General features: G+C 36.7%; 1 protein-coding gene across 1 annotated transcript in view; it reads left to right on the top strand.

Moving 5' to 3' along the window:
• LOC129779622 (helix-loop-helix protein delilah) overlaps positions 1–26,706 on the top strand; it is a 114,389-nt gene extending 87,683 nt beyond the window's left edge. Inside the window, exon 3 of the mRNA XM_055787208.1 lies at positions 25,537–26,706. Coding sequence (XP_055643183.1) covers positions 25,558–26,649 — 1,092 coding nt within the window. The 5' untranslated portion in view covers positions 25,537–25,557 and the 3' untranslated portion in view covers positions 26,650–26,706. The remainder of the gene's footprint in view (positions 1–25,536) is intronic.
• The last annotated feature ends 287 nt before the right edge of the window (positions 26,707–26,993 follow it).

Below are 26,993 nucleotides of genomic sequence, written 5' to 3'. Positions count from 1 at the left end.
TACGAGAAATTTTGAGTGCTTTATCCAGACGCTGTTATGTCATTACCTTTGTCTGGGTCCCTTCACATTGCTCCATTCCGGGTAATGAGAGGGCTGACTCATTAGCAAAGGTAGGTGCAATTGAAGGCGATATTTATCAGCATCAAATCGCCTTCAATGAATTTTATTCTTTAGTCCGCAAAAATACCATCGCTAACTGGCAACGCAAGTGGAATGAAGATGAATTGGGTCGGTGGTTTCACTCGATTATCCCTAAGGTTAGCCTCGAACCGTGGTTCAAAAGTCTAGACTTGAGTCGAGACTTTATTCGCACCTTCTCCCGACTCATGTCCAATCACTGTTCGTTAGATGCACTACTCTTTCGTTTCAATCTTGCCAGCAGCAATCTCTGCGTTTGTGGCCAAGGTTATCACGACATCGAGCGCATTGTTTGGTCGTGCGAGGTGTATCTGGTCGCCAGATCGAATTTAGAAAACTCCCTTCGGGCCCGAGGAAGACAGCCCAATGTGCCGGTGAGAGATGTGTTGTCTCGGTTAGACCTTGATTACATGTCCCATATATATGTTTTCCTTAAAGCTATAGATCTTCGTGTGTGATTGTCCCTACATCCTTATACCCTCCTTTCCATCCTTTGCGGGTAATTCCCTTTGCTATAAATAGTAGAATAAGTTGAAATGTAAATACACTATAGATATACGAATAGATTTATGAAATGAGTGTTCATCAACATTGTTACAATTTCCTTATATCCCATCCTTCTCCTAAAAATATGTCACCCTCCTAAACTCGAGTACACCGCGAGTAATCGGTTTTCCACCTTACTAACCATAGATGTAAGAAAATTGTTTATATATATAGTTTCAAAATTATATTTAAGAATTCGGCTCCTTTAAACTTAAGTAACTGAGCCTGTAAAAATAAACGAATTGATAAAAAAAAAGGACGGACTCGATTAATTATAATCGCAATTTCACTTTCAACGTTAATTTTCGAATCCAATACATAATCGAATCACAAAAAAAATCTATTTTTCTAATCATGTTTGACATTCATACATTAATGAAAAAATTGTTTTCTTGAGATTCGATTATGTATAGGATTTGAAAACAATTGTTGAAAAAAAAAAGGTCGACTATATATAATCGAGTCCGACCTGTAGTAGATTTGATAGCAGAAGTATGATATGTTGAAATAAAAGAATTAAAGCGCTTGGCCGGGTAAGCGAGTAAAAAGTGCCCTCAAACCGAATCACTAGCTGTATGGCAAATATTGTATAGGATATTAAATAAGAAATTTTGAGGGAACCCGTATGTGGTTTAACATAGGATCTATAGTGAAAAACATACTTTTTCGTTTATTTCACGCCATCCTCAAAAGCTTCGAGATAAAAATTCGAAAAAAATACTGAATATGCATCTTACTATGTGTATCAAGAAAAATTATCAAAAAAAAAATTATCAAAAATTTAAGTACTAAAAAAAATATTAATATCTTGAATTTTTTTTTTGGGATATAGAGATTCGGTACTACTTTGATTGATATTTAAATGTGTTCCTACGGCTTTTTTAGATATGTGTGATTTTTTTCAGTGTTGCGCGGTACAAAAAAATATTTTTTTATATTTCCAAAGGGTCTGGCTGGGTAAGGGAGTAAAATGCACCCCCAAACCAAATCACCAGCTGTATAGAAAATATTGTATAAGGTACTAATTACATTTTGACAATAGTACCATATATTTGAATCCTTATATGTTACACCATAGGATCTATGGTGAAAATGCACCTCGTTTTTTCACGCCATTGTCAATAGCTTTGAGACAAAAATATTTTTCAAATACTGAAAATACATCCTACTAAGATGTATCGATCAATATTTTCATACAATTTTTCCATCAAAAAATCAAATACTAAAAATTTTTTTTTAAATATTTTAATTTTAAATTAAATTTTATTTATTTTTTGATTTTGAGATTCAGTACTACTCTAGTTTGTATTCAAATTTCTTCCTGCGTCTTTTCAAGGTATATGTGTGTTTTTAGAATTTTTAGAGTGTTTTTTTTTGCGGTGCAAAAAAAAATATATATATATTTTTTCAGCCATTTCGAAATTTTGAAAAAAATATTACTTTGAGACCCACTTTTGCTCTAATTTTTATTTAAATGCGTTCATATGTGTAATTTTTAAGAGGATTGCGCGAAAACAAATAATGTTTTTTTTTTTCAGGAAAAAATTACGCCACATGTAGAAAAAATAGACAAATACGCATTTAAATAAAAATTAGATCAGAAGTGAGTCTTAAAGTTATATTTTTTCCAAAATTTTTAAATTTCAGAAAATATAGAAATTGTTTTTGTACCGCGTATTTAATTTTTTTTTATTATTGGATTATTTGATGAAAAAATTGTTTGAAGATATTTATCGATACACCTTAGTAGGATGTACTTTCAGTATTTTTTCTCATTTTTGTCTCGAAGCAATTGAGAATGGCGTGAAGAAAAACGAAAACGTGGATTTTTCACCATAGATCCTATGGTGTACCATATAAGGACTCAAATATATGGTACTATTGTCACAATGTTTTATTTAGTACCTCATACAATGTTTTCCATATAGCTGGTGATTTGTTTTGGGGGCACTTTTTACTACCTTACCCAGCCAAACCCTTTGGAAATATGAAAAAAAATATTTTTTTTGTGCCGCGCAACACTGAAAAAAAAATCACAGATCTAGAAAAGCCGTAGAAACACATTTAAATATGAATCATAGTAGTACTGAATCTCTAAATAAAAAAAAATTAAAATTTCAATATTTTTTAGTACTTAAATTTTTGATGTTATTTTTTTGATAATTTTTCTTGATACACTGTAATGAGATGCATATTTAGTTTTTTTTTCAAATTTTCATCTCGAAGCTTTTGAGGGGGGCGTGAAAGTACGAAACGTACGTACGTTTTTCACTATAGATCCTATGTAAAACCACATAGGGGTTCAAAAAACGTGTAAATTTCTTATTTAACAATATTTGCCATACAGCTGGTGATTTGATTTGGGGACACTTTTTACTCCCTTACCCAGTCAGGCTCTTTATGGTTTATTTTATTTATCAAGAGACTATAATGCAACCCTAATATCGTTTAAATACTAGTAGTACTGAAATATTGGTAAAATTATAATTCCTCATATTATAATTTAGCGTTTACTCAGTTTCTTTTTGTAGGAATGTATGATTGTATGTTTATGAAAGTTTCAATATCCGAGAGCTCTTAGATATCCAATATATTCAATTAGTTATTCAATTTAGTACTAATAAACTGCCTCTAAGGAATCAATAGTTTGGTTTAACTCTCAGTTATTAAATTTGAATAGAATGTTAGTAACGACACAAAAGTAAATAACAAATGATGACTTGTGTTACTTGTTAAATTATTGAATACAGAATACAGAATACTCAAGGTGGCCGTATACAGTTTGTCCGGAGGTCAAATATTTGACACTTTTTGACAGATAAAGTTTGGTTTGAATTTGGTACAAACACTATTTTGTTTGTCCCTCTTTAATTAACAATAGTGGCAAGCAATGTCAAACATCGAACATGGAAAACAATTTTCTGAAATATTTATGTACGGACAGGTTTGACGAACAGAACGAAGAAAAGAATTAGGCATTCAATAAACGAATATTTGTTTGTCGTATTTTGTGTCAAATATATTGAATTAGTATAATTAGCAAAGTATAAAAATTTTGAAATTTTCATTTACGTGAGTCCAACACGGAGCTACTACCACTTTGTGGCTCGCGTAGGTTCCTCGGGACTGAAAATGAGCATTTCGTTGAGGTAGTGTTGATCAGTGGGGTTACAAAATAAGGAAATAAAAGAATATATGATTTGTTTTCGAATGTGTTGCAAGCTGTGACTGTTTTTTTAGTCGAATTTCTGATTATTTTGTTTTTGTACAATAAGTATCTATGGGAGCTGGGAGCGACACTGATGATGTGCAAACGATGTTGATGACTAAATATTAAGAAGATTAAAAAAAGAAAGTCACAATACATTGAGAAAAAATAATCCAATCCAGTGCAATGTTCGAAGAAGTTTATAACATCTGTAGTTAAAACAATAGTCAACGTGACGTGACAAATATTAAGATCGGTTCCAAAATTCATGGTAAAAAAATGAAAACAAGAAAATTAATACCGTGAAAAGTTTCTGGGGTTAGTACGTGTGACCTTTGCTTACGCATCACTTCACGAACCCAGTTCGGCGCGGATTTCACCAGCTTCTGGCACGTGGTGATTGGGATGGCGTACCAACAAGCTTGGATTCTATCCCACAGTTGCTGCTTATTCTTCGACTTCTCCGGGTACACCGACATTTTCACGTTCTTCTATTGGTTTTCTATAGGGTTCAGATCCGGTTACTGGCGCTAGCCACCCCATGACGTCGACTTTGTTATCCCGGAATCACTTCGGATCGTTACCTTGCATGAACTGCCAATTCAGGGTCATCTACGATGAGGTTTACCTTCGTCTCATCTATAGATTGTTACCAGTTTTACCATTACCGGTTTTACCGGTAATATCGTGTCATTTTCCGTTACCGAATTACCGGTAATTTAACAATCATTAACCGGTAATTTCGGTAATTTTCATTTTTACACCACAAATAATATTTGTCTTTATGCCGCTTTGAAATATGACTCGAGAATCAAAATAAGATCGGAAAATCACAACCGACAGTGTTCCGCCGATTTTACGACCTCCGAACTTCAGTTCGAAAAACCGCTGCTCGATCTGAAAACGAAACACAAGATAAGTTTCAGCGATGAAGAACTGACAGCGATAAAGGAATTGGTTGAGGTTCTGGTCGCTGTTAAACTGCTGTTGCGGAAGAAATGCAGCTTTATGAAGCTTACGTCAGGTTGCAATTTGTACTAGAACAGATATCGGAGCAACCATCGGAAATTTCGAAGCAGCTGCTTGAAGCCCTGATTGGAAGGATTGCAGTAAGACGTTTCGTATACGCAGATTTATTCCCATATATGAATAATCATTTTGCTCGAGGTAGTGACACAGTTAATGATGTCTTCTATCAAACCGCATCTATCAAACCTGCAACAGGGTTTCTAAATCTACTGAATAATCTGTATTTATACAGTTTTTTTAGACTTTTTAAAACCCACAATCTGTAGATACAGATTACAGATTTTTAGGATTTCATACAGAATTTACAGATTTTCAAAGATAAGGTTCCAATTTTATACAACAATTATTTTGATTCAATGAATTTGAATAATTTTGTCCGGTCACTTCACGAAAACACTCCCTAATCATCTAATACTGTATAGATAATTATAAAATTGCCAAATGTTCTTAAATGGCGTTGCAGTGAGAACTTATAATGTTTCAAACATTTGTTTGCAAGGCGTTTCTTTAACACGGAACAATCGGTATAGTCAATGTTAGGAACATGCATTGCCTACATTGGTCTACACAAATGAGGCAGCCAACGTGGTTAGGGATTCTAACAATCCGAACATTGAAAACTATTCCTTTGGAGAAAATTGAAAATTCGGACTCTTCAATCATAATTGATGAGTCTACCGAACTGGGAATCTTGAAAATTTTAGCTATTGTTGTTTGAAGCTTTGATGAAAATAAGTTTCAGATGAAAGATACATTCCATAGATCTATCGAGTTGCATTGAGTTCAACTCAATTCAACAAATAGTAGAGCTCAAATCATTGAATATTCTGAATTTATCTGCAACAAGCTTGCTCTCACTGGAATCCGTCATTGAACGCAGTCTGCGGATGTTCAACGAACTGAACCTTCAAGTTAAATGCGAAACCAAACAGCGAATCGAATTTTACACCATTTGAACGACTCGATGAGCAAGTCTATTTCACTTATTTTGAACTACATTTTGTTATTGAATTTATTCAGATCAACTAGGAAACCAGAACTTTTTATTTTACTCTTTGGATAATATATGCCCAGAACAAAACATCAAAGGACGCAGGATTAGACTTTGGAAATTTCGAGTTGAATCTATAGAACCCACAAAATCTTCGTGTGAATTGAAGCTGTTGCAACAGCTATTGAACTGGATAAGGGTAGACAAATAACTACTGCTGAAATGATTGGTAAACGGTTGAACAATGAAAGTTCAAAAAATGTTAATATAAATGAAAACATACCGATTAATTTATGTAGCATAAAAGTTTCTATCAGAACCTGTCCTTATCCTGAACACATGGTTTCATGCCAATTAAATGTCCCCTTTTCACTCTTTGACAGTTATCCAGTTTTTGAATCTGCAAGCATTACATTTTTGTGTGTGATCTAGAATATGTTATAATAAGAGTATTTACGTTGCGCAATGCAAACAAGCATGAAAAAATGCAACTGTTTAAACTTTAATTACACCTCAATGAAGCATTGTGTTTTACTACAATGTATATGTTTACTAGCGCTACGTGGTTACCTTAAACATCGTATAATAACTAAAGCTCAGATTATGGCTAAAAATTAGACTTATAAATACAATACAGATATCCATACGGATTTTCTGGAAAAGAACTAAGATAAAAAGATTTTTTCATGTCGAAAACACAGATTTTATCAAATTATACTGATTTGAAATTGATCCTGACTTAATCAAATTTGATGATGATGATATTTATTCTGTAGCTCGACAACAGAAGGAAAAAAAAACCACTTGGCGATGCGGAACATGTAGAACAATTGAGCATCAAGGAAAAATTTGAACGACAATTGCAACAAACAAAGGTAACAACGTCTAGCCCAAACTGAACGTCTATAAACGCATGATGAACGCAGATGAAAACCCTCGAATTAGAGTTTTCGTAAAAGGGATCAGAGGCAAATACATGACAATGGTACTGGACTTTGAACGGGCGTTTTTCTTCTCTGGAAACTTTGTTAATGAGATCCGATCGAGATTAGAAGGCGGCAAAATTAACATTCTCTGTGTCCTTAAGTATTACTTTAACCAACTTTTTGTAAAACAAACATTATCAATAAAAACCGTTTCTTCAAGATAATGGTTTTTTTAAGTATTTGTTTACCGGTTTTACCGGTAACGAAATTTTCATTACCGAATAACCGGTTATTGGAAGTTTAGAACGGTAATGCAATCCCTAGTCTAATCCGACCATAGTAGATTTCGCCACGTGTCGTGTCAAATATATTTAACACTTGTACTAAACAAGTTGGAACATTTTTTATCTGTTAAAAAGAATCAAATATTTGACCTCGTCCAAACAAGGTACGAGCACCCTTAGGAATGTATCTAGTAATTTTGTCAAAGATTGGTTCACTGATTTTGAAACCGTTTCGGGGAAAGACAACGATTCCTCATACCTTCCATTACTAGGAAGATGCAAGAGCTCTTACTTCATTGTAACTATCATGAATAGTTTCTCTTTGGAGTGCACAGTCGCTCGCATGCTTTGAATATGTCACCCTAAATATTTGAAACACTTTTAGAGTCCTGTTTGAAGCTCAAAATTTTCAAAACTGAGAATGGAATTGTTTTTTTCCCGATTGCTCCAATTGCTTTACACTTTGTGCAAAGCACGTGGGGGGCAAAGTGAGATACACAACATGATCGCGCATAAATGCATGAATACCACAAACGTTGTGCATCGACGCGTACACTAAAGTGCAGTTACCACCGAAGCAAAAAGAACGACAAAATTCGCCCCTCAAACGCAAGCGTTTGCTCCCGAAGCCAGCCGGACCGCATAATAAACGCCGCGGCACGGCGACAGATGGATAAGAAAGTGGCGGTGAGGTCATTACGTGATTGCGGGTCGTGACATGCCCTCCTTCTGTTTGACCCCCGCGCGAATCGTTGGCGAACTCCGATTCCGACAAACGGAGGCGACTGAGTTGACGTGCTTTGACTTGATTTGCTCGGACATCGGAGGCACGTTTACAGCTCGAAATAGGTCTTGGGGTCTTGGCCAGGAAGGCCATCCCACCCTCGTGCCATTAGCCCCGTTCTGGTTGACGGGGAATCGGAGATGACTTGAAATTCGAGGAGCGGTTACGCTTGTCACACGTGGTATTTACGTATGGCGAGACACAGAGCTGGGGCTTCTTGCTGACGCACCCATCCTGGAACGTGGTCGGAACGATGATTGATTTTAATGCGGGCATTTGTTTTGTTTGAGCGAGCATGAATTCGATGAAGTTCGGGGAATTGTGGGTGTGGGCATGACTCAAGCGTAAGCATCGAACTCGTTAATCGTGCTGATCAAGTTTGTGACATTTTCAAGTCTGCTTGATATTCCATTTCTTCGCGATCCAGAGTATCTATTGAACCGGTTGATTACAGATGTCAAATTGGTCATTGAATGTTGAAAACAAATTACGGTTTTTGCTTTATCCATTAGCGCTGCCGTTTCTTCGTTCAAAGTGCTATCAAAACGTGAATATCTCGTTGAGAAACCAATTGCTAATACGAATGCAATGAGCAAGGTAACGATGAAAAAAAGCTTTTATAAAAATGCACGCGTCAAAATGGACTGCGCCGCGTGAATACAAATGTAAATATTGATCCAGTCGAAAGTTTGATTGATACCTGTGCTACCGGTGGGTGACACTATCAGTTCGGTCCGATCAACCGCACTCATTGTGTGTACGTCTTGAGTTGCTAAGAGAACAATCAATGTCCGCACGGAGGAACGGTTTTCGCCTTCAGCCGGCTGACTGACTTGGTTGCAGGTGTGAGCGAGATTCACCGTTTCCCGGTCCCGAGGATGTGATCGTATTTCAAGCGTGAGAAGTCGTTTTGTGAAGTGTTGATATACACCAAAAACGATTTGCGATACATGCTTTGATTACGGTTGTAAATAATTGAGCTTAAGAAGCATCGATTGCATGAGTAGACGGCATGTCAAACTTGGATACCGATTGCGTTCGAAACGGTCTGTTTGACAGGTTGGAATTCCATCGACAGGGGGATACATGGTCATCGATAGCATTCCTTTTCAGATAACAAACACATAATCGAATCAATTCCACTGGTGGTATCACACCAGGCCTTGACCAAATCGAGCGAATCTAGATGGACCGGGCAAAATGTTTCCGAAGCGATTCTCAGCGCACTTCAATGCGGTTGTTGCATCCGATATGGATCTCTCATCGCTTTGCAGCAGGGCCGAAGAATTACCACTTTTTTTTCTCCTCTACACTATCGGCAGGTTTTCTATGCTTTTATCAGCTCTTACAAAACCTCCTCAGAAGCCAGAAGCAACCGTTTCTGTGGTTCCCTGGCGACCGGATGGGTTTATATGGGCAGAGGTTACTTCAGCTTTGTGGTTTCGCCATTTTCGGACAGCGGTGTGTACACAGCGGCCGCGATGAACCTGCTTCTTGTTTTGATTCATTTCGGAATCCGTTCGAATATGTTATGCTGCTGCCTTGGAACCAGTCCGCTCGGTTAGCCTTTTGTGCCGGGGACAACTATTCATGGGAAAATCTCCGACTGACAATGTGCTCAGAATACAGCTATAATCGGAGAATAATTATGCTGCCGAGTGTGCCGGAGGATATTCCGCCACAAGGCTGCGCTGTCATGCCACGGATGTTAAAACGAAATTTGTCAATATGGACACAGAGTAGCGGTTCGAGATAAGCATTCGAGTTTGCTTGCGGTGCATGTTTGTTGTCTATCGTTGTTAATAGATGTTAAGGTTTCAAAATTGTAGCTGGAATACCGAAGCTAACAGCTTAACAGCTTAAACAACATTTATTCAGAGATCGAATATTATCTACGATAAAATTTAGTGAGTACAGTGGAACCTCGGTTATCCGCGAAAGCGAGTTCCATAGTAATGCTATGGACTTTCCCGGAAATTATCAGTGAGGTGTACGATTTTGAATTTTTGTTTTAGTCATGACTTTCACATTATTTGACTTCTGGTGTACACAACCTTATAGATGGATAGTTTAATGATTCATTTATTGATAAAACATAGTTATCATGCTGAAATATTGTGTTTGCATCTCTTTTTTAGTCATTTATTGCATTATCCGCGATTTTCGTGATCCGCGGTGACCTAGCCAGACTATTCCGTGGATAATCGAGGTTCTACTGTACTTGTTACATATCTACCGTGCTTGAAATGATACCATTTCTAACTCTTACAAAGATGAAGCTCAACAAAGGCTTAGAGTAGTGCGGGGCAAATGTGCGCACCTAACTGTTGTCGCTCAATAACTTTTGAAATAAAAGCTTATAAATTTTAGTTTGCTTACCAAAGTGTAACTATAAATATTACCTTCGAAACGTAGTACACGAAGTTCTCGAGTTTTGTTTGTAGTTGGACTAATATCTACTTTAATACAAAATGACAAATGCAAAATGTGGGGAACCATGCACCATGCGGGGCAAAAGTGCGCACTTATTGAATTGAACTTCTGAGATAACTTGTAACAAAAATAAATGCATGCAGTTGTTGAAAATTACGATAGAGTTTTCGAAATTGTATGATAAATTTGATCATGTTTGTCATTACATAAAATTGGTTACATCTCAAGAACGGTTAGTGTTTGAAGGAAATGTTTCATATAATTGTTCATGTAGAATCGCACCTAGATTTGATTTATTATTAGTTTTCTTAGTTACTGACAATTTCGCAAAATATAAAAATTTCGAAATTTTCATTTACGTGAGTCCAACACGGAGCCATTAACATGTTGAGGCTCGCGTCGGTCCCTCGATCATTGGGGCTGAGAGTCAGGGTTGCCAACTATAATTTGAAAAAATCAGGAAGAATGAAAATAAAAATCAGGATAAATCAGGATAGCTCATATTGGGTTGTCCGAAAAGTTAATGTCGAGTTTTTGGGAAAACAAGAACATCATTTTCGATCAAAGCGTTATAATTTAATTTTATATCCATAGTTCTGTTTTACAATTTTTCGCCATCTTTCACACAGCTTAAATATTCTATCCTCCCAGAACATGTTTGCTTCCTCGTCGAAAAATGGTGCGAGCCATACATGTGAGAAACAGGTTGCTTGGTAGTTGCTCATAATACAGAATCCATTCCAAATCCCACCAGAAACAGAATATATCTCTCTTCGGGCGAAGACCGGATATGCTAGTGTTTCGCCTGACTTTTTGATCGTTTATATTTTTTCCGAAAACCCTACAACATCACTACAGTCAATTGCAGAGAAATCAATATTCAAATTTTCACTCAATTCATCATCCATGGTTTGGAATAAATCTTTACCCAACAAATAAGGAAAGAATATCAGCAGTGAAAGATTGTTGATTTTTTTCTAATTTGTATGATATTTTGTACGGTTATAGATATATTTTCCATAGTCCCATCAAAGTTTATTCAACTTTGAATCAGACGAACAAATTACATTAAACCCTCGTAAAGCCAAAAAGAAGAAGAAGAAGAAGAACAAATTACATATAAAATCTTTTTATATTAACTGTGGATTCAAAAATTTTCTCTTGAGTAATTTTACACTCTGAAACGTATTCCTACATTAATAACTCTGGGGATACATCTACATACACATTATCCTCGATAAAGCAATGTTGTTCCTCAAACTTAATCCCGTTGTAATTTCATGAATTCGTCAGACAATCTGGTTTCAAAAAATTTCTAACACTGTTTTTGGAAGCCACGAAACAATTGAGGGTAGAGATGGAAGAAGTTAAGTGCAACCGGATAACTTAATGACAGAAAACTTTGGCATGGAAACCAGTACATTTATTACGTATAATGTAAAGAGTATAAAAATCAGGAAAAATAAGGATAATTTCAGAAAAATCAGGATAAATTGAGTGTTCGTCAGGATATCAGGGAGCGTGCTAAAAAATCTAGAAAATCCTGAAAATTCAGGGAGGTTGCCATCTCTGCTCACAAACACTATTACCCCTTAAGAACACGTGCTTTTACCTATACTACTACAGAGGTTTCCTTCCTCCTTCACCTTTAATTATTTTTTGTAGTGTTTTTTATGGCCATTCGAAAATAGTCCATTTTTTAATGCATACGTTAACACTAAAATCGATGATAAATGGATTGGAATTTTCGAGCATGCCATTCGGTAATTGGAAGAAAATTATAGAATTTGAATCGTGCGTGCCAGGCTTAAATACTCTGACTGAGCGAGTAATTTTCAGGCGTAAACAGAATCTAAACCACCGAAAAATCCCAACTGAGTGACGATACTTAGAAAGAAATCATACAGATCAGGTTTAACTGCAAGAACACATGTTGAGAGTTTCACGAATAAATGAGACTCGCTAAACTATGGTTTATTTTAACATAACGTATATACATAACGTTTTGTTTTTTTGTGTCCCGCGTTAGACCTCTGACCATCTGGTCGCTTTAGATATAGTGGTTCTCAGATTTTCGTCAAAAGTGGTAATATTGTTCTTTATCGCAAAACATTATACCTGTATTTTTTTATTTTTTTATTAGGGTTATCCGAAAAATCAATTTTTTCCACTTTTCCAAAAAATGACTTTTTTTAATTCATAACTTTTGAACCATTGAACCAATTTAGTTGATCGACATATCAAATTGAATCTAATGAGCTAGCCTTTCATTAAAAAATATTGAACTTGCAAAAAACAAATTGATTTCATTTTCGTTATTATTGATTGTAGTCGTTTTTTATTGTTTTCGTGGCTTTGGACTAGAGGCCGCTTTTTTTTAGGTTTTTTCTTGAAAGCTGAGGATTTTTTGCTTAACATATCTCGATATTAGAAATGCTATTTTTTCGTTTTTGAGTTATGATTTTTCAAAGTTAATCGACGGTTCGAAAAAACAAATTTTCTCCATTTTTTCCACCACAAAAATTCAGAACTTTTGATCTATTGGACCGATTCATATGATAGACATATGAAATTGAAGCTTATGAGTCTCATCCTGCAGACGCGCATTCTACTAACACAATTGGATTAGTGTTACTCGATATATGACCATCAGCACCTTCTAGTGAGGAATAACCAAATATACTTTGAAAATGACCCAGTATTATGATTTTGCATATCAATTACTGTCACGCATTCTGTGGATATTTTTATTCATTGAAAATGATGAAGAAAACAGTATTTGTGCTTGCTCTGAACATTCTTCCGCAACGAACGATTTGTGCAAGACCTACCCGCACGGCAGTAGAGCTACAACTGATAATGATTGTTAAACATATCTCATAAAAATGTGACATGTTTTCTGATTTGGCACCCTGAAAATTAGACATGAGACGTAGAAATTCTACGTCAAATAATTCCTACAGTACTAGCAAGCAGTAATATAATGTAAAATAATAATAAAAAAAACATTAACAGACGATTTATATCGACGATGAAGATCCCGATTTCGGCTGAGTACACAACAAATGATCAACCGATAATTGGGAACATGTTACTCAAGGGAACTGCCAATACCTATATTTATCGACACTAATAATGATCATTGGTCCAATCCGATTACGATTTCGGACGGTGCACAACAGTTTGGCCCTCCCCGACACTTGAAGCCCAGTGATCTTAACCATAAGATTCGTTTAATGAATATCGCACTTATCGGCGGACCGATCGCCCAGTAAAAATCTCAATTTATGTCGTGCTCATAAAACTCCCCATAAGGCGTTGTAAATCTAGTCACGTCCAATTTCGAGCAAATTTTTTCAGCAGCATTCCGAGATCGTGCGAAATCGATAACGATGCGCGCACAACAACAATTTTTTTCAAGTTTTTTTTGTTTCGCTTTCATGTGCCATATTTTTTGTGCTGTTGTTATGTTTTCTTTGTTAACCACGCGGTTCCACTATTATATTATCAGTTTCTTCAAGTGCTGTCGACTTTCGCCTTGACAGGTCTTTATCTTCGCCGTATTGTTAATTCATTCCATTACGACGCTTTCGGACCTCCATTACACAATTGGCCATAAAATGTTTACACTCGTGTGTGCATATTTCTTCTGCTCAAAGCAGTTAATTACCATAATTTCGCGTCATAAATCGCATGACGATTGGAGGAATGTCAGGATTTTGATGCGTCCTCAACGTTTGCCCGAAAGCGTTCCTCGGGAAATTAATGAAAAGGCGTTATTCTTATCATAACTTGACAATCGCACAAATATGCTGTTCACCGGTGAGAGAGAGAGCTAGAGTACACGAAGTCCCCTTTGGAAGGGTAAAGTGAATGGGACCATCGCGTCCAACACGCCATCCTATCCACACCGGTGTCTCTCTGAATGGGGACATAAATTCTAAGCAAATGTCAACCGCTTATCTTCTGGCAGTAATTCGCTGATCATTGCATCGATGCCAATAGCCGGCCATTCGTCGCCGGGCGGCAAATTAGCCCACAACGATTCGGACATGAAGACATCCAAAAGGGAGGTATGACATACACAGACCCTGGCTGGAATGTGTAATTCAAGATGGACGGATTAGGTAGCGTGATTGGCCACTGGGAATAAATAAAGCGCTCGGGGATCGGATCGGAGTGGTACAGCTCTCCACGTGGGCATACGAGGAGGAAATTCCCCTAAGCACGGATGCCGGTGTTATGACCGGTGTGATTGACTTCTTAGATCTCGGCACGCGATAGAAAGCTGACAGGGTGTGAAATCAATTTTATCGAGTCAGGGCGATTTTGAGATGCTAATTATAGGTATCCCCGATGCAGTCGTGCGTGTATAATTGGTTCGATGGTGGGATTGATGATAGCTTGAAAAGTATTGAGGAGATGGCTTGATATGCAGGGTGTTTCTGGAGAGGTATTAATGCAATTGTTCCGATGATTATGCATTATCTTCGATTTCGCATCACTTAATGCCTCATAGATGCTGAATTGTCAGCTTAATTATTTTTACAGCTTTTTCACATTGATTTAATTTTAATTTTGGCACAGAAAAAGACGATTTTTTGATATTTACATTTTCGATAGTTTATATTTCATATATACAGTGATAAAAATCCAGAACGATCAGTCTAAGGCTTTCACACTTCTATTAATCTTATGAACAACAGGGTAACGCTACACGATAGTACGGAACCACCTGGTGCCCTTACGAACCCTCTAATCAAAATCAAAACAAGACCCTAGCGCTGACACGATCCGGTGATCAAAGTGCCCCCGGGGCGCGCCCCGGATGTCATAAATTATCACCGTTTGCGAATCCATAGAAAACGATGCGAGAATTTATCGTTCCCACTTCCACCGTCAGGTTGCCCTTTGTGCAAGTGATTGTACGAAAATAATAAATAAAAAAAAAACAGCTGGGACGAACCTGCTAAAGGTACACACAACGAGGCCGCCATCAATTGATGATGACGTGCAAGGCTCATTGTGCTGTTGTGAGTCGTTTTGCATCCCTGCATGTTTTATGCTCATTATTGATTGTGAAACTCGCCGGCGGACATCTGCTAAAGAAGGTGCCAATCCAAGAATCGCAGCATCTCATTCGATGATCCTTCCGCAAGAGAGAGAGGGGGAATCACCAAACACGACCGGTGTGGGTTTGGGGGAGTATTGATGGGAGGAAATTATAAAGGAATCCTATTAAGAGTTGACCGCCAGCTCGAAAGCGAACAACAACACTCGTAGTGTCATCGTAAATAATCGCTCGCGCCCCAACTGTTGGGCGAGAATTTGAATTGTGCGGGTGCCGCAGGTTGAAATATGACCCGCGAATGTGCGAATCGCGGGCTGGCTTGCTTGCTAACGTTTGGCGGTGATTTATGGCTAATGGAACTTTAGACGGTTTCTAACCGAGTGCCGCCTGAACGAATGAAGAGAAAATAAATTAGCAGAAGCGCATCGGTCTGGGAAACATATAGAGGAGTTGGGGGTAGGACGGATATGCAGTTGATTAAATAGTTATTATACTACACTTATGTTGATAAGCACCCTTTCTACAAGTTATTCTATGATATTTGAATCATTGGTAACCCGTTAAATGAAAGCCAAAAAGACGGGTGGGTAATGTCTGGGACTAAACCAGAGAGAAGTAGAACTCCACCGAAGGTTGCCAATTGAAATATCTTATCGAATAACCAAGTAGTTTCTCGGTACCTATTTTCAAAATTACATATCCAACGACGCTACTTTTAACCACAATTTCCGGCACAATTTCGTAGAACTCGATCATGAAACAATCGGAATTAAATCACCAACCATCCAGCCCAAAAACACTCCTAAACACAAGCTCTCCCCAAGCAAACAATAATCCGTTTACTTTTTTATTATTTCGGACATCACTTCAGAATGCATCGAACTTATGTATTGAATTGTATTGTAATAATTCTTTTGTGGAAGGTTTGGCAACCCTGAATAGAACCAATGGACATATGTTGAAATTTGTGTCCCTGTTTTGAGAATGCACTCTTCTAGACAAACTAAATGCTGCCACAGGCGATTATATATCAGTACTAGATGACCCGGCAAACTTCGCCCCGCCTAAAATTGTTTTTTCGTTATCACATCCACGTTTTTTTTACTAAGCACACGTTCATAGGTCCAATCGCAGAACTGTTCATTGATTGATTTTCTTAATCTACCCTTCAAAATTACCTTTTACTATAAAATTCCTAGTACTTCTACCAAAACTCGTCATTATAATATCAGATTACTTTCAGACTCAATTCTCGATCAAGATTTTTCAACCACTTGCAAATAACTTGTTTGTCCGTTACATGGAATAAATGTTTGATACAGAAAATATGATAGAATAAAGACAGCCCTAAATCGGACAATTCCTTTCTCGAGTTTTACTCTTATCAACACATTCGGTGATCCATTTTTATTTATATAAATAGAAGAAGATATATGAGTGCGTTCTATCATATTAAAAAAAAATCAATTGTCATGTTTGGTTGAAATATGTGTATTACTTTTACGGGACCCCCTCTCCATTTCAGAAGAGGGTGGGGTGTCATACCTTCATAGAAACATTTATCATATTCAAAAACCTTCACATGCCAAATCTGGCTCCATTTGATTGATTAGTATTCGAGTTATGCAGAATTTTGTGTTTCGTGTGTAGGGCAGATCCCTCTTAGAGAGGGGGTGGATTTTTTCTTATTCTTTATTATAGAGACTCTCAGCCGTAGGCTGGTTCATCTCTTACAGGGGGATGGAGTGTCTAACCACCGTAAAGACTTTTATTGCACCCTAAAACCTGCAAATGCTATATTTGGTTTCATATCCTTGATTAATTCTCGAGTAATACAGAAATGTGTGTTTCATTTGTATTTGTATTTCATTTTTTGCTCTTTTTGATCCTTAGCGCGTTCGGATAACGCTTGACATTTTACAATTATTTCAATGTTTATCTCAAGAAAAATAAAATGTTATTCATTGTGATAGATGTGTAATATACCCTATTAATTGATGCAAACATCTTTGCGATCTATTAAGAAATGTTTGAGTTATAAGTATTCGAAATCTTTCAATCTTTCATTTCCTACATGTTCAGTGTTTAGGTTTCGATGGCGTCTCAAATTCCGAACAGCAAAAACGCATTTTTTTTAAATCATAACTTTTAAACTGCTGGTCCGATTCATATGATCGATATATCAAATTAAAGTCAATTAGCTAGTCTTTTTTGGAAAAAGTTATGTTCGCAAATAATTGAATTTTGCTTTTGTAATTATTGATTGCATTTGTTTCTTATAGTTTACATGGTTTCGGGACCAAGGGCGTTATATCGGTATCGACACCTGTAAACGATGTTAAAATGAAGGCTATAACCTAAAGAATTTCAGGGTTTTGATTATTCAATTATTTATAACATTAGAGTTCAGTAAATTTACATTTTAAAATGAAGTGTTCGGAATTTGAATCATGCGTAGAAATTTGATTCATATTCCGAACACTACTTCAATATTACTTTTTATGAACATTTTGTCTCATATTCCGAACACTTCAGTTCTGAATGTAAATTTACTAAACTTAATACATCATTTTTTCACCCATTCATTGGAGGTTCATACATTCTCTAGCATTTAACATAATAACAGAAAACAAAATAGTTGAAACAATTAAAAAAAGTGAAAAATGAACAATGCGTTTTTTACAGAATTTGCTAACGCAAATATTTTATCATAGGTTTTGACTGTCACTATTTTGCAAATGTCTAATATTATAAATTATAGGCTTATAAATTACGGCAAAGAACATTATTTGTATATTCAGAAAGATAAAGGGTGGAAGACACCAAACTAATTATTTTGTGATACCTGCGAACACCTAAACTGTATTTTTGGAACTGTTTCGAAAGATACCATACGAATTTTAGCATGTACCGTTTTATTTCATATTCCGAACACTTAAGCTTTGATGGCCATTAAACAGTGTATCAATACTCAAAATGGTACTCTTTCGTGAAATTAATTTGATTTTTGGGTACAATAGAGCCTTCTTTTTCATTTGACTACAATAAAATTGATTTACAAATAAATATTCATGGTGAAAAACTGAAAATATGATCAATCACTTTTGTCTCAAATTCCGAACACCATTTTTGTCACTGACTCATATTCCGAACAGCAAAACGCATTTTTTTAAATCATAACTTTTAAACTGCTTGTCCGATTCATATGATCGATATATCAAATTGAAGTCAATACCTGTCAATGGTGTCAAAAGGAAGCCTATACCTCGAAGAATATCTGTGTTTTCATTATTTAATTATTATGTTATATTTAATTATTATGTTACAAAGTAACTTAATTTAATTATTTATAACATAAAAATAACATTACATTTAAAACTGAAGTGTTCGGAATTTGAGACTGTTCGGAATATGAGACAAAACGGGGTTTCTTATATGAAAACAATACAAACACATTTTTTAGCAAATTTTTTATAATAAATCAATTATCAAGTAAAAATAATTCCGACCAGTACGACACCCATGTCCAAATGTGATACGACCGCAAAGGGCTAATTTGGTTGACCGAAACAATCAAGTTTATCATGCATTTTTGGGAGACAATTAATTAAAACTCCTGAAATAACTTACATTCAATTTTTTTTAATTCTTCCTATTTCCTATAATGTTTTATAACTTCGTTCAAATTTAGTCAGTTTTTAAATGAAAACAACATAATCGTTCCAAGTAACGTACTTTTCGGATTAGAGTCAGGTTAAAGTAAACAGTTTGGGTTCAAACAAAAGTTCAATAAATCTGTTAAAGTTTAGATTCTTTGACGTAGGACTACGTCTACGTCTACGTCATTAAGGGTGTCAATTCAGAAAACAGGTCAAATTTTTATGAAATAAAGTTAACGTTAATGGCTATTTTTGCCGCGAACGAATTTTGGGGATTTACTTACTGAACGATTCGGAAACTCCCTATGATTTGTTTGATATGCTATGCAATACAGGGGCCTGTGTATAAATGGTTCAAATTTATGGAAACTGAAAGCATTTCCATTTTCGCATGCATTTGTCCTGCTCATTTGTGAGCTTACCTTCCCGTACCGTCAATAACGAGCAACAAATCGACGAACAACGAAGGTGAATATTTGATAGAGCATAAATATTGAATCTCTGCTGAGGCAAACTTTCAGTCTCGTTCTTTACTCGAAGCAATAATTATCGCTTGTTCTGCCTTATATTGCGTCATCACATGTCTTCGTTTCGCCTTGAGCTGTGGACGCGAACGAATCACTCACTCGCTGATGTCTCTAGCATTGCAATCAGTGCATCAAACTGACGCCATGGCATTAAGCTTCTGAGCTACACATTTGTGTGGGGAATCATCAAGCTGAAATTTTTTTTTTGTGTGTGTGATTTAGTTTTGCATACCAATAGCCAAACTCTCTCCACCAAGGATGGCACCTACGCTAATTGGGACCTGCAATATTAACAGACGGAGCTTCTGTTGAGAAGATCACAAAATGGAATATTCAGTCGTTTCAAGTCATCGATATATGGCTTTGTGTGCGAACGTGCGTTCTTCACAATTCGAACGTACAAATAGCACATCTTCGCAACGTCAATCTCCATATGTTTCTCTTTTACTCATTTGTATTTGTATCCCGTGCGCATTGGCTCTGTTGCGATGCAACAATCGCCTAATTGTTTATGCTATGATGGACAATTGTTTGGTTGTGCTAATTTTGCAGCCGTAATAATACAAACAAGAAGGATAGATGGCGGAAGGGGAATATACGCGCTAAGATATGAATAATGGATCTTTGTGGAGGTAAATATTCAGTCTTTTTCTATATCCGAAGCAGTGAACATCGCTTGTTTTCCGACGTCATAATAGCTTCGTTGGTGTTTTGACATTGCGTCAATGCCTCGAACTGACGCTATGGCGAAGCAGGCGTTGAGGTTGTGTACCACATAATTATTTGGGGAATCATGAAGCTATACCATCGTAAGGTCGTGCTGGAATGTTACAAGTAATTTGGGTTCGGGTGCCAGTCACAAAACTGCCTTCAGCAAGGATGACGACAGCGCTAATGTTGATCATAATGAAGCAACTCTTTTCGGGGTTTTTAAGATTTACAGAAAGAGGTTATTTCGTTTGTTTAGTCACCAAGAAAATAAAATTTCGTTCTGCGATTTTGTATGTGGTTTGGTTTCCCTTGCAGTAGTAAAAATTTATCCACTAAGAGCTGACCCCTATCCTCATCTCGAGCATGATAAAATAGTACAACATTTTTCTAGGCCAGAACAGAAAGCGTTTCTTCTGAGAAAAGCGCTAAATGGTTATATATATTTTATATATGTCATCGTATCAATCCATCAATGTGTGGCTCTGTATGCATGCTATGTTGAACGCTTGTTTGGTTTGGTTTGATACTTTGTATGAACGATGTCTAGAGGTGCGATTCCACTAAGGCAATACAGTCATACCTCGAGATAAGGCAACCTCGATATAACGTAACTTTTGTCTTAGAACTGAAATAAACAATACAGAAATGGTTTTTGGAGCATAAATTATATCAAATAAATGTTTCTAGTAAGTTTTCAAACAAATAAGAACCGCAAAATGGGGTAGCATTGGTCTCAATGTTTCGTGAATATGTCCTATTTAAACCCAATAATATTATGTATCAAAACAAATGTTGAATTTATTTAGTTCTGGAAACTTCCGACGCATATCGATACATGGTTGAATTTGTACTGAATGGACATTTCACAAACGTAAACAATGACGCCGATCGGTACATTTAGCTGATTGAAACATTTCCGGGAATTTGTTTATCGATTCATGTTACATTCACCTTAATTTATTTCATTATTTTTTAATAGAAAGGAACTTGCGGAAAAGCAATGTACGGATTGTTTCATATTACAGTTTACAATAATTTCCCTTATGAAAAACGAATGCCTTCTCTTGGTATTATTATGGCATTTTTTTAACTTTTAGCATAACTTGAACATGTTTCAAGAACAAAATTCAGAGGAATTTCCATTTGGAGATAAAGTAAGTCAAACATAGAAACTATAAAATAAACATTGATACTTGAGATGAAACGGATATCCGGCCGCTCGGCCGGATATCGGGTATTGTAGAAAATCAACAATTTATCATTAACGCAACATAAATCATAGCAAAATAGCTCATTAGCTAGCTAACAAAGCATAGCAAAATCATTTATCGATAATTAAAAATAAGGTTTGATTACTGACATGCCAGATTTATTTTAAATCAAGTTAATGCTTACTAATAACACTCATTTATGAACTGTACTCAAAAGTACTCAGTTGTAAATTATGATGAATAAATAATAAATTTTCAGAAGTTAATGATGACAAACGATTACGCTTTGCTTCGTACACCAGGCCAACTTCAGAGAACAATCTTCACTGTAATACTACTGCAAGGAACTGAAAGATAAACCCTAACAATCCTTGCTTAAATTTTGATGACCACCAAATGTAAGAATCGTGATTGCGATCAATTCTAAGTGTTTTCACATTTCGTGGATTTCGTTAGCAACGGGATTTTTTTCCTGAACGCGACGCTAACTAATACTTTCATTTGCCACTTCGTTGAAACAGTCCCAAAAGGCGTGTGATGAGGTTCGTGTATAAGGTTCGATTCAGTTTCATCTCTTTTGTTTCATTTCAGGTCTTGAAGAAGTCGATGAACTGTTACTCTCAGAAGATTTGTCGCAAGATATTTTATATACTCCAAAAACATTATCAGCAAGACTGTTTACCTTTCAAGAACTCCTAAAAAGTCTGACCTGATCCTAAGAAAGTTGCAATTAGGTAATTCTGATCTTCTCCTAAGTAATTGAATCCTTATCGGAAAAAAAACCCTGTTGAAGATTCCTTACAGAAAACTCGGTTAAAGGATATCCATTTGAAACGGAAAATTTATTCATAGTTCATTATATTTATGTAAGAATGTGTTTCTTTCTTCTAAAATGTAATCCTTCATTCGCTTCATGCACACATACAGTGTCTTCCACTTTCGCATTCGCGAATAAAAAGCCGAATCCCCGGTTGCCGGATATCCGGTATCCGGTATCCGGCTAAACTGCTATGCGTTTCATCACTAATTGATGCAAATTTCACTTCAATTTCTTCAGACTTTTTCCTCTACTTGATCATGTTTGTCTACGAAAATTATGGGCATAAGAAAGGTTTATAAATACTGCTGGGTGATATACAATTAGTTTTTGCGCATTTTTGAGTAATTGTGAACAGTTTTGCATCAATAACAAAAAAAATTTTTTTGTTGCTTCGATATAACGTAACGAGGAAAAAAATAAAGTTGCCTAATATCGAGGTATAACTGTACTAAATAACATTTAGCATAATATAAAATAATTGCAATTATTGTCATTGTTCTTGTTTCCATGCGGTGCCGAAAATAGATTGATGTAGTTATATGATGTGGAATAATAGTGCTGGTGTAAGAAGTACATAATCGCCTGTAGCCGAGTGTATGTAAAATGCGAAAAAGACCACCAAAATAGCGTTCGAATTATCAATGCATTGACATGACAATTGTATTGTTCTGCGAGGGCAAGAAAGGACAAGAGAATTCTACAAAAAAAAACATTTCAGGGCGACCAAACCATTCTACTGAACAGTTATTTCTAAAATTTCGCAGAATTCTAAAATAATATCCGAAGTTATAAACAAGCGAATTGAATATAATAGCAGCGTAGTCCTACGTCAACAACGCGGACGTGTCTTGGACACAATCTCCTATAATTTTTCACCAAATGTGACCCACTATCACACCTTAAAATATCTGCACTAAATAACCAAACAGCATGTATATAGAACAAATGACATTGACAAGTGGTAAGACAAATTGATAGCGGCAAGGATGTTTTCACTTCGTTTAGTTCTCTTATGCCACCTCCAAAATAAAAAAAATATTCCGAAAAAAATGAAATAATACACACTTTATTATAAAAAGAAAAAACTTATCCACGATTTTTTTTCACAATGGTACTGATACATTAAAATTATATCTCGCCACTTCGATTGGGGCGATGACTTGGTTCTGGAGAATGGCAATGTGTAGCAATTAGAAAAGGTAGTATCTTAATTAAATTAAACTTCTATGTCTGTATATATTAAAGATCTATATTTTGTCAAATATATACCAGGAATTTGTAGTTTTAAATTACCTCGCTGACCTTCTTTTATTTTTTTTAAGTTGATGCTACTGTCAGTGGTCCTTATATCAATTTTGAGTACGATCTATCATTTAGTTTATTTACAGCGTTATTAACACGTTGAGCCCCGAATTGTTCTTGATATGATTTCCATTCAGGACCTGTTCTGTCACGGTCGCCATCTGAACAACACTGTCGCAATTTAAACCATTTAAAAAACTTAAACCATTTGGAATTCAAGAATCAATTTATTTTATTTCTTCGATACAAAGGAAACTTCTTAATTATAGTACTTCGGTTCTTAATTCTATTTCCTAGATGGGTAATAATAAAAGTGGGAGTTGTCTTTGAAGCATTTATTTACGAATCATCCAATCAGGAGGAGTGGATGGTAAACACAAACATTAATATGTAAACAAATGCACCAATACGCCTGTCGCGAGCCGCTGGCTGAAACCATAAATAAATTAAAAAACGTACTTGCATAATGCCGCGCGGAAAAGAACACCATTGCATAACGCACTGAGGGTTCTATGAAATTCGATGTGCTGCGCGGAAATCGATTATTTGGTCAGTACTTCGGAGCTTGGGAACACAAGTGTTCTAGTGAAGGTTTCAACACTTATGTGGTATGAAAAATGTTTAGCCATTAACTTGTGAAATGATATGACCAAGTGAAGATATGTTGTGTGTAGAAATATAAACACACTGGATACGCTTGAGTAAGGGAATGTTCAATGAATGCGCTAACTCGGATTTCAAGTGATCCAACCACGGATCATTTCGTGGTCTTAGAGTGTGACATTAAAAATGATAATCTATGATGTATGGAAAATTTGGGTTGAAATTAAAGTTTTTGGGAAAACTGTTACAATACACCGCATCAAGAGCATTTACACAATACCAGTGTCGGTCCTCGCTTCCTTTCTTCGGTTTTCGAACAGATGGCGTAACTTGACTATTATTCCAGTGAACCAAATTTTCAGATATTCGTTGGAAAGCTACTGTCATTGCGCGTTTTTTTTCAGTATATGTCAAAAAGTTGAAGCATAAATAACATAGTTTTTTGCCACTTCGAATATGTCGAATTTCGTACCAACGAGAGTATTTTCAAATTGGATCGATTCATGGCTAGCCGACAAACCGGCCGATTATTTCTGCAATGGAATCCGTGAATTGCCAGAAAGATGGGAAAAAGTTGTGACTAGCGATGGGCAATACTTTGAATATTGAATTTGTAATATTTTTTTGCAGATAAAACCATTATTTTTGAAAAAAAACGAAAAAACTTAGCGGTTTCCAGTGAAACATTGAAAAAGTTTTTTCGTAAAATACATGACCAGTCAATTTAAGAAAAAAAATAATTTTGTAACTCAATCATCCAACGATGGAATTGACGTTCTACTGAACCTGCTTGTCTTACCACCCATTCCCCTAGTCGACGATAAACCCAAAATCCGCGTCTGAAGAATGGCTTTTTTCATTCATTTTATCCGAAAGAGTGCAGAGTGTGAATTGTTTTAACACCTTGTACTGTTTTATGGCGCACGGAATTAACACGGCTCTCGTAATGGACACCGAAACGAGGCTGAAACGACATGAGACAGCAATCTGTCGGACAAGGCGCCACAGAGTGATCATTCACTAAAGTTTGCGCAAGGTTTCCGGTCGTTATGCATTCTGAAATAGGGTCCGGTTTGTCAAAAATCAACCAATTCGACAAGTGTTTAATTAGACAAATCAAATAGAATTTTCAAACAGTGAATGTTCGTCGATAATTGGCGTGTAATTTATTCTATACATAAACCTATGCGAAATGATCATCCATTGTCCGAAGCATTGACACACCATATTGAGATATTTGCATTGTATTCACAGATCACTAATTCCCTGTTTCCCGCTGTTTTGCCTTTACAGATATCGAGAACAAATCAAACCATGCACACCTCCATGCAATCGATCACGCCACTCACCTTCAATCAGATGCCAATTATGGAGCTGGCGGATACGAACAACAATAGCAGTAGCGGAAGCACTACCAGTGGCAGTGATGAGGCGGCCAAAAAGGACGAGAAGTACTCCCTCCGGCAGCGACAGTCCCGGAGGTCGACACAAACGACGAAGCAGCAGGAGAAAAAAAGTTCCGCGAAGGAGAAACCCAAAACCAAGGCTGCCCCACTAAGCAAGTACCGCCGGAAAACGGCAAATGCGAGGGAGCGAACGCGAATGCGGGAAATTAATAGTGCCTTCGAAACTCTACGCAAAGCGGTTCCAGTCGCAGTGGCGGGTACAAGTGGAAATAGTTCCCCGGTGAGCTCCCCCAGTCAGACTGGTGGTGCTGGTGCAAACGAGAAACTCACAAAGATCACCACGCTACGCCTAGCGATGAAATACATACGGATATTGCGCGATATTTTGGACAACACCGATAGCAGTTTAATGATGGACAACAACAACGATATGGATATGATCAATCACAACGAAATCGAACGGGAAGTGATGCTAAAAGGTGCGCTTCTTAACGAAGCATTGTTCAACGCTGTGAGTCCACAATCGGTGAGACACGTGGAGAAAAGTCCGCCCAGGAAATCGAACGCTTCGAGTAGTGCATCGACGAGTAAACGAAAACCCAAAAAGGCTAGCAAATCAACGACCGCCAAGAAAAATTCTTCCACTCGCTCCAAACGAGCGAAGAGTAAACAAGAGGACAAATCACTCAATCTGGATCCGGCAGACGATCTGGTAGATTTGGGAATGATGCTGGACTCCGATAATGATTCGCTGAATTTGTCGGAACCCTCCCTAAGCCCGCTGCAATCGAGCGGGATGAAGCAAACCTTCAACAGCTGCAACACCACCAGTGCACCGAACGATTTGGAGTTCGGTCTATTCCTCGAATCGGATGCAGATTCGCTGCAACTATCCGAACCATGCCTGAGTCCGCTGAGCCACCTGGACTCGCTTAATCCCTTCAATGATCTGCTACACACAGGATTCAACGAACAGACTGCACTTGAGTTATACTTATAACAGTATCCTTCCTTTTATTATCAAAGATCACAAAACAAAAATTGGCATCCACAAACAAGCGCGAAATTCTTATGTAAAAATTTACATACATCTAGGTGTAAGGCTAACAATTTAGAAAACCAATATTGGTGTGATACACATGACAATTCCTCCTACTTGTACGATAGGATAAGTGACGACCAATTAGAGCGATTGTTTTTATTTATTCTCAAAGTGTCATATTAGTTATACGGTTTGTAGTTAGCTGCCGCCACCTGTTGTACTTAGTTCGTAAGTTGTTGTTGACGTTGCCTTCAGGCCACGAGGGCCTGTATGAGGAAAGTAGCGAAATAAAACGCCTCCGG

The sequence above is a fragment of the Toxorhynchites rutilus genome, chromosome 3 (assembly GCF_029784135.1).
Source record: "Toxorhynchites rutilus septentrionalis strain SRP chromosome 3, ASM2978413v1, whole genome shotgun sequence".
Lineage (NCBI taxonomy): Eukaryota > Metazoa > Arthropoda > Insecta > Diptera > Culicidae > Toxorhynchites > Toxorhynchites rutilus.
Note: the sequence above shows the minus strand (reverse complement) of the source record. Positions and strands in the feature narration are given on the sequence as shown.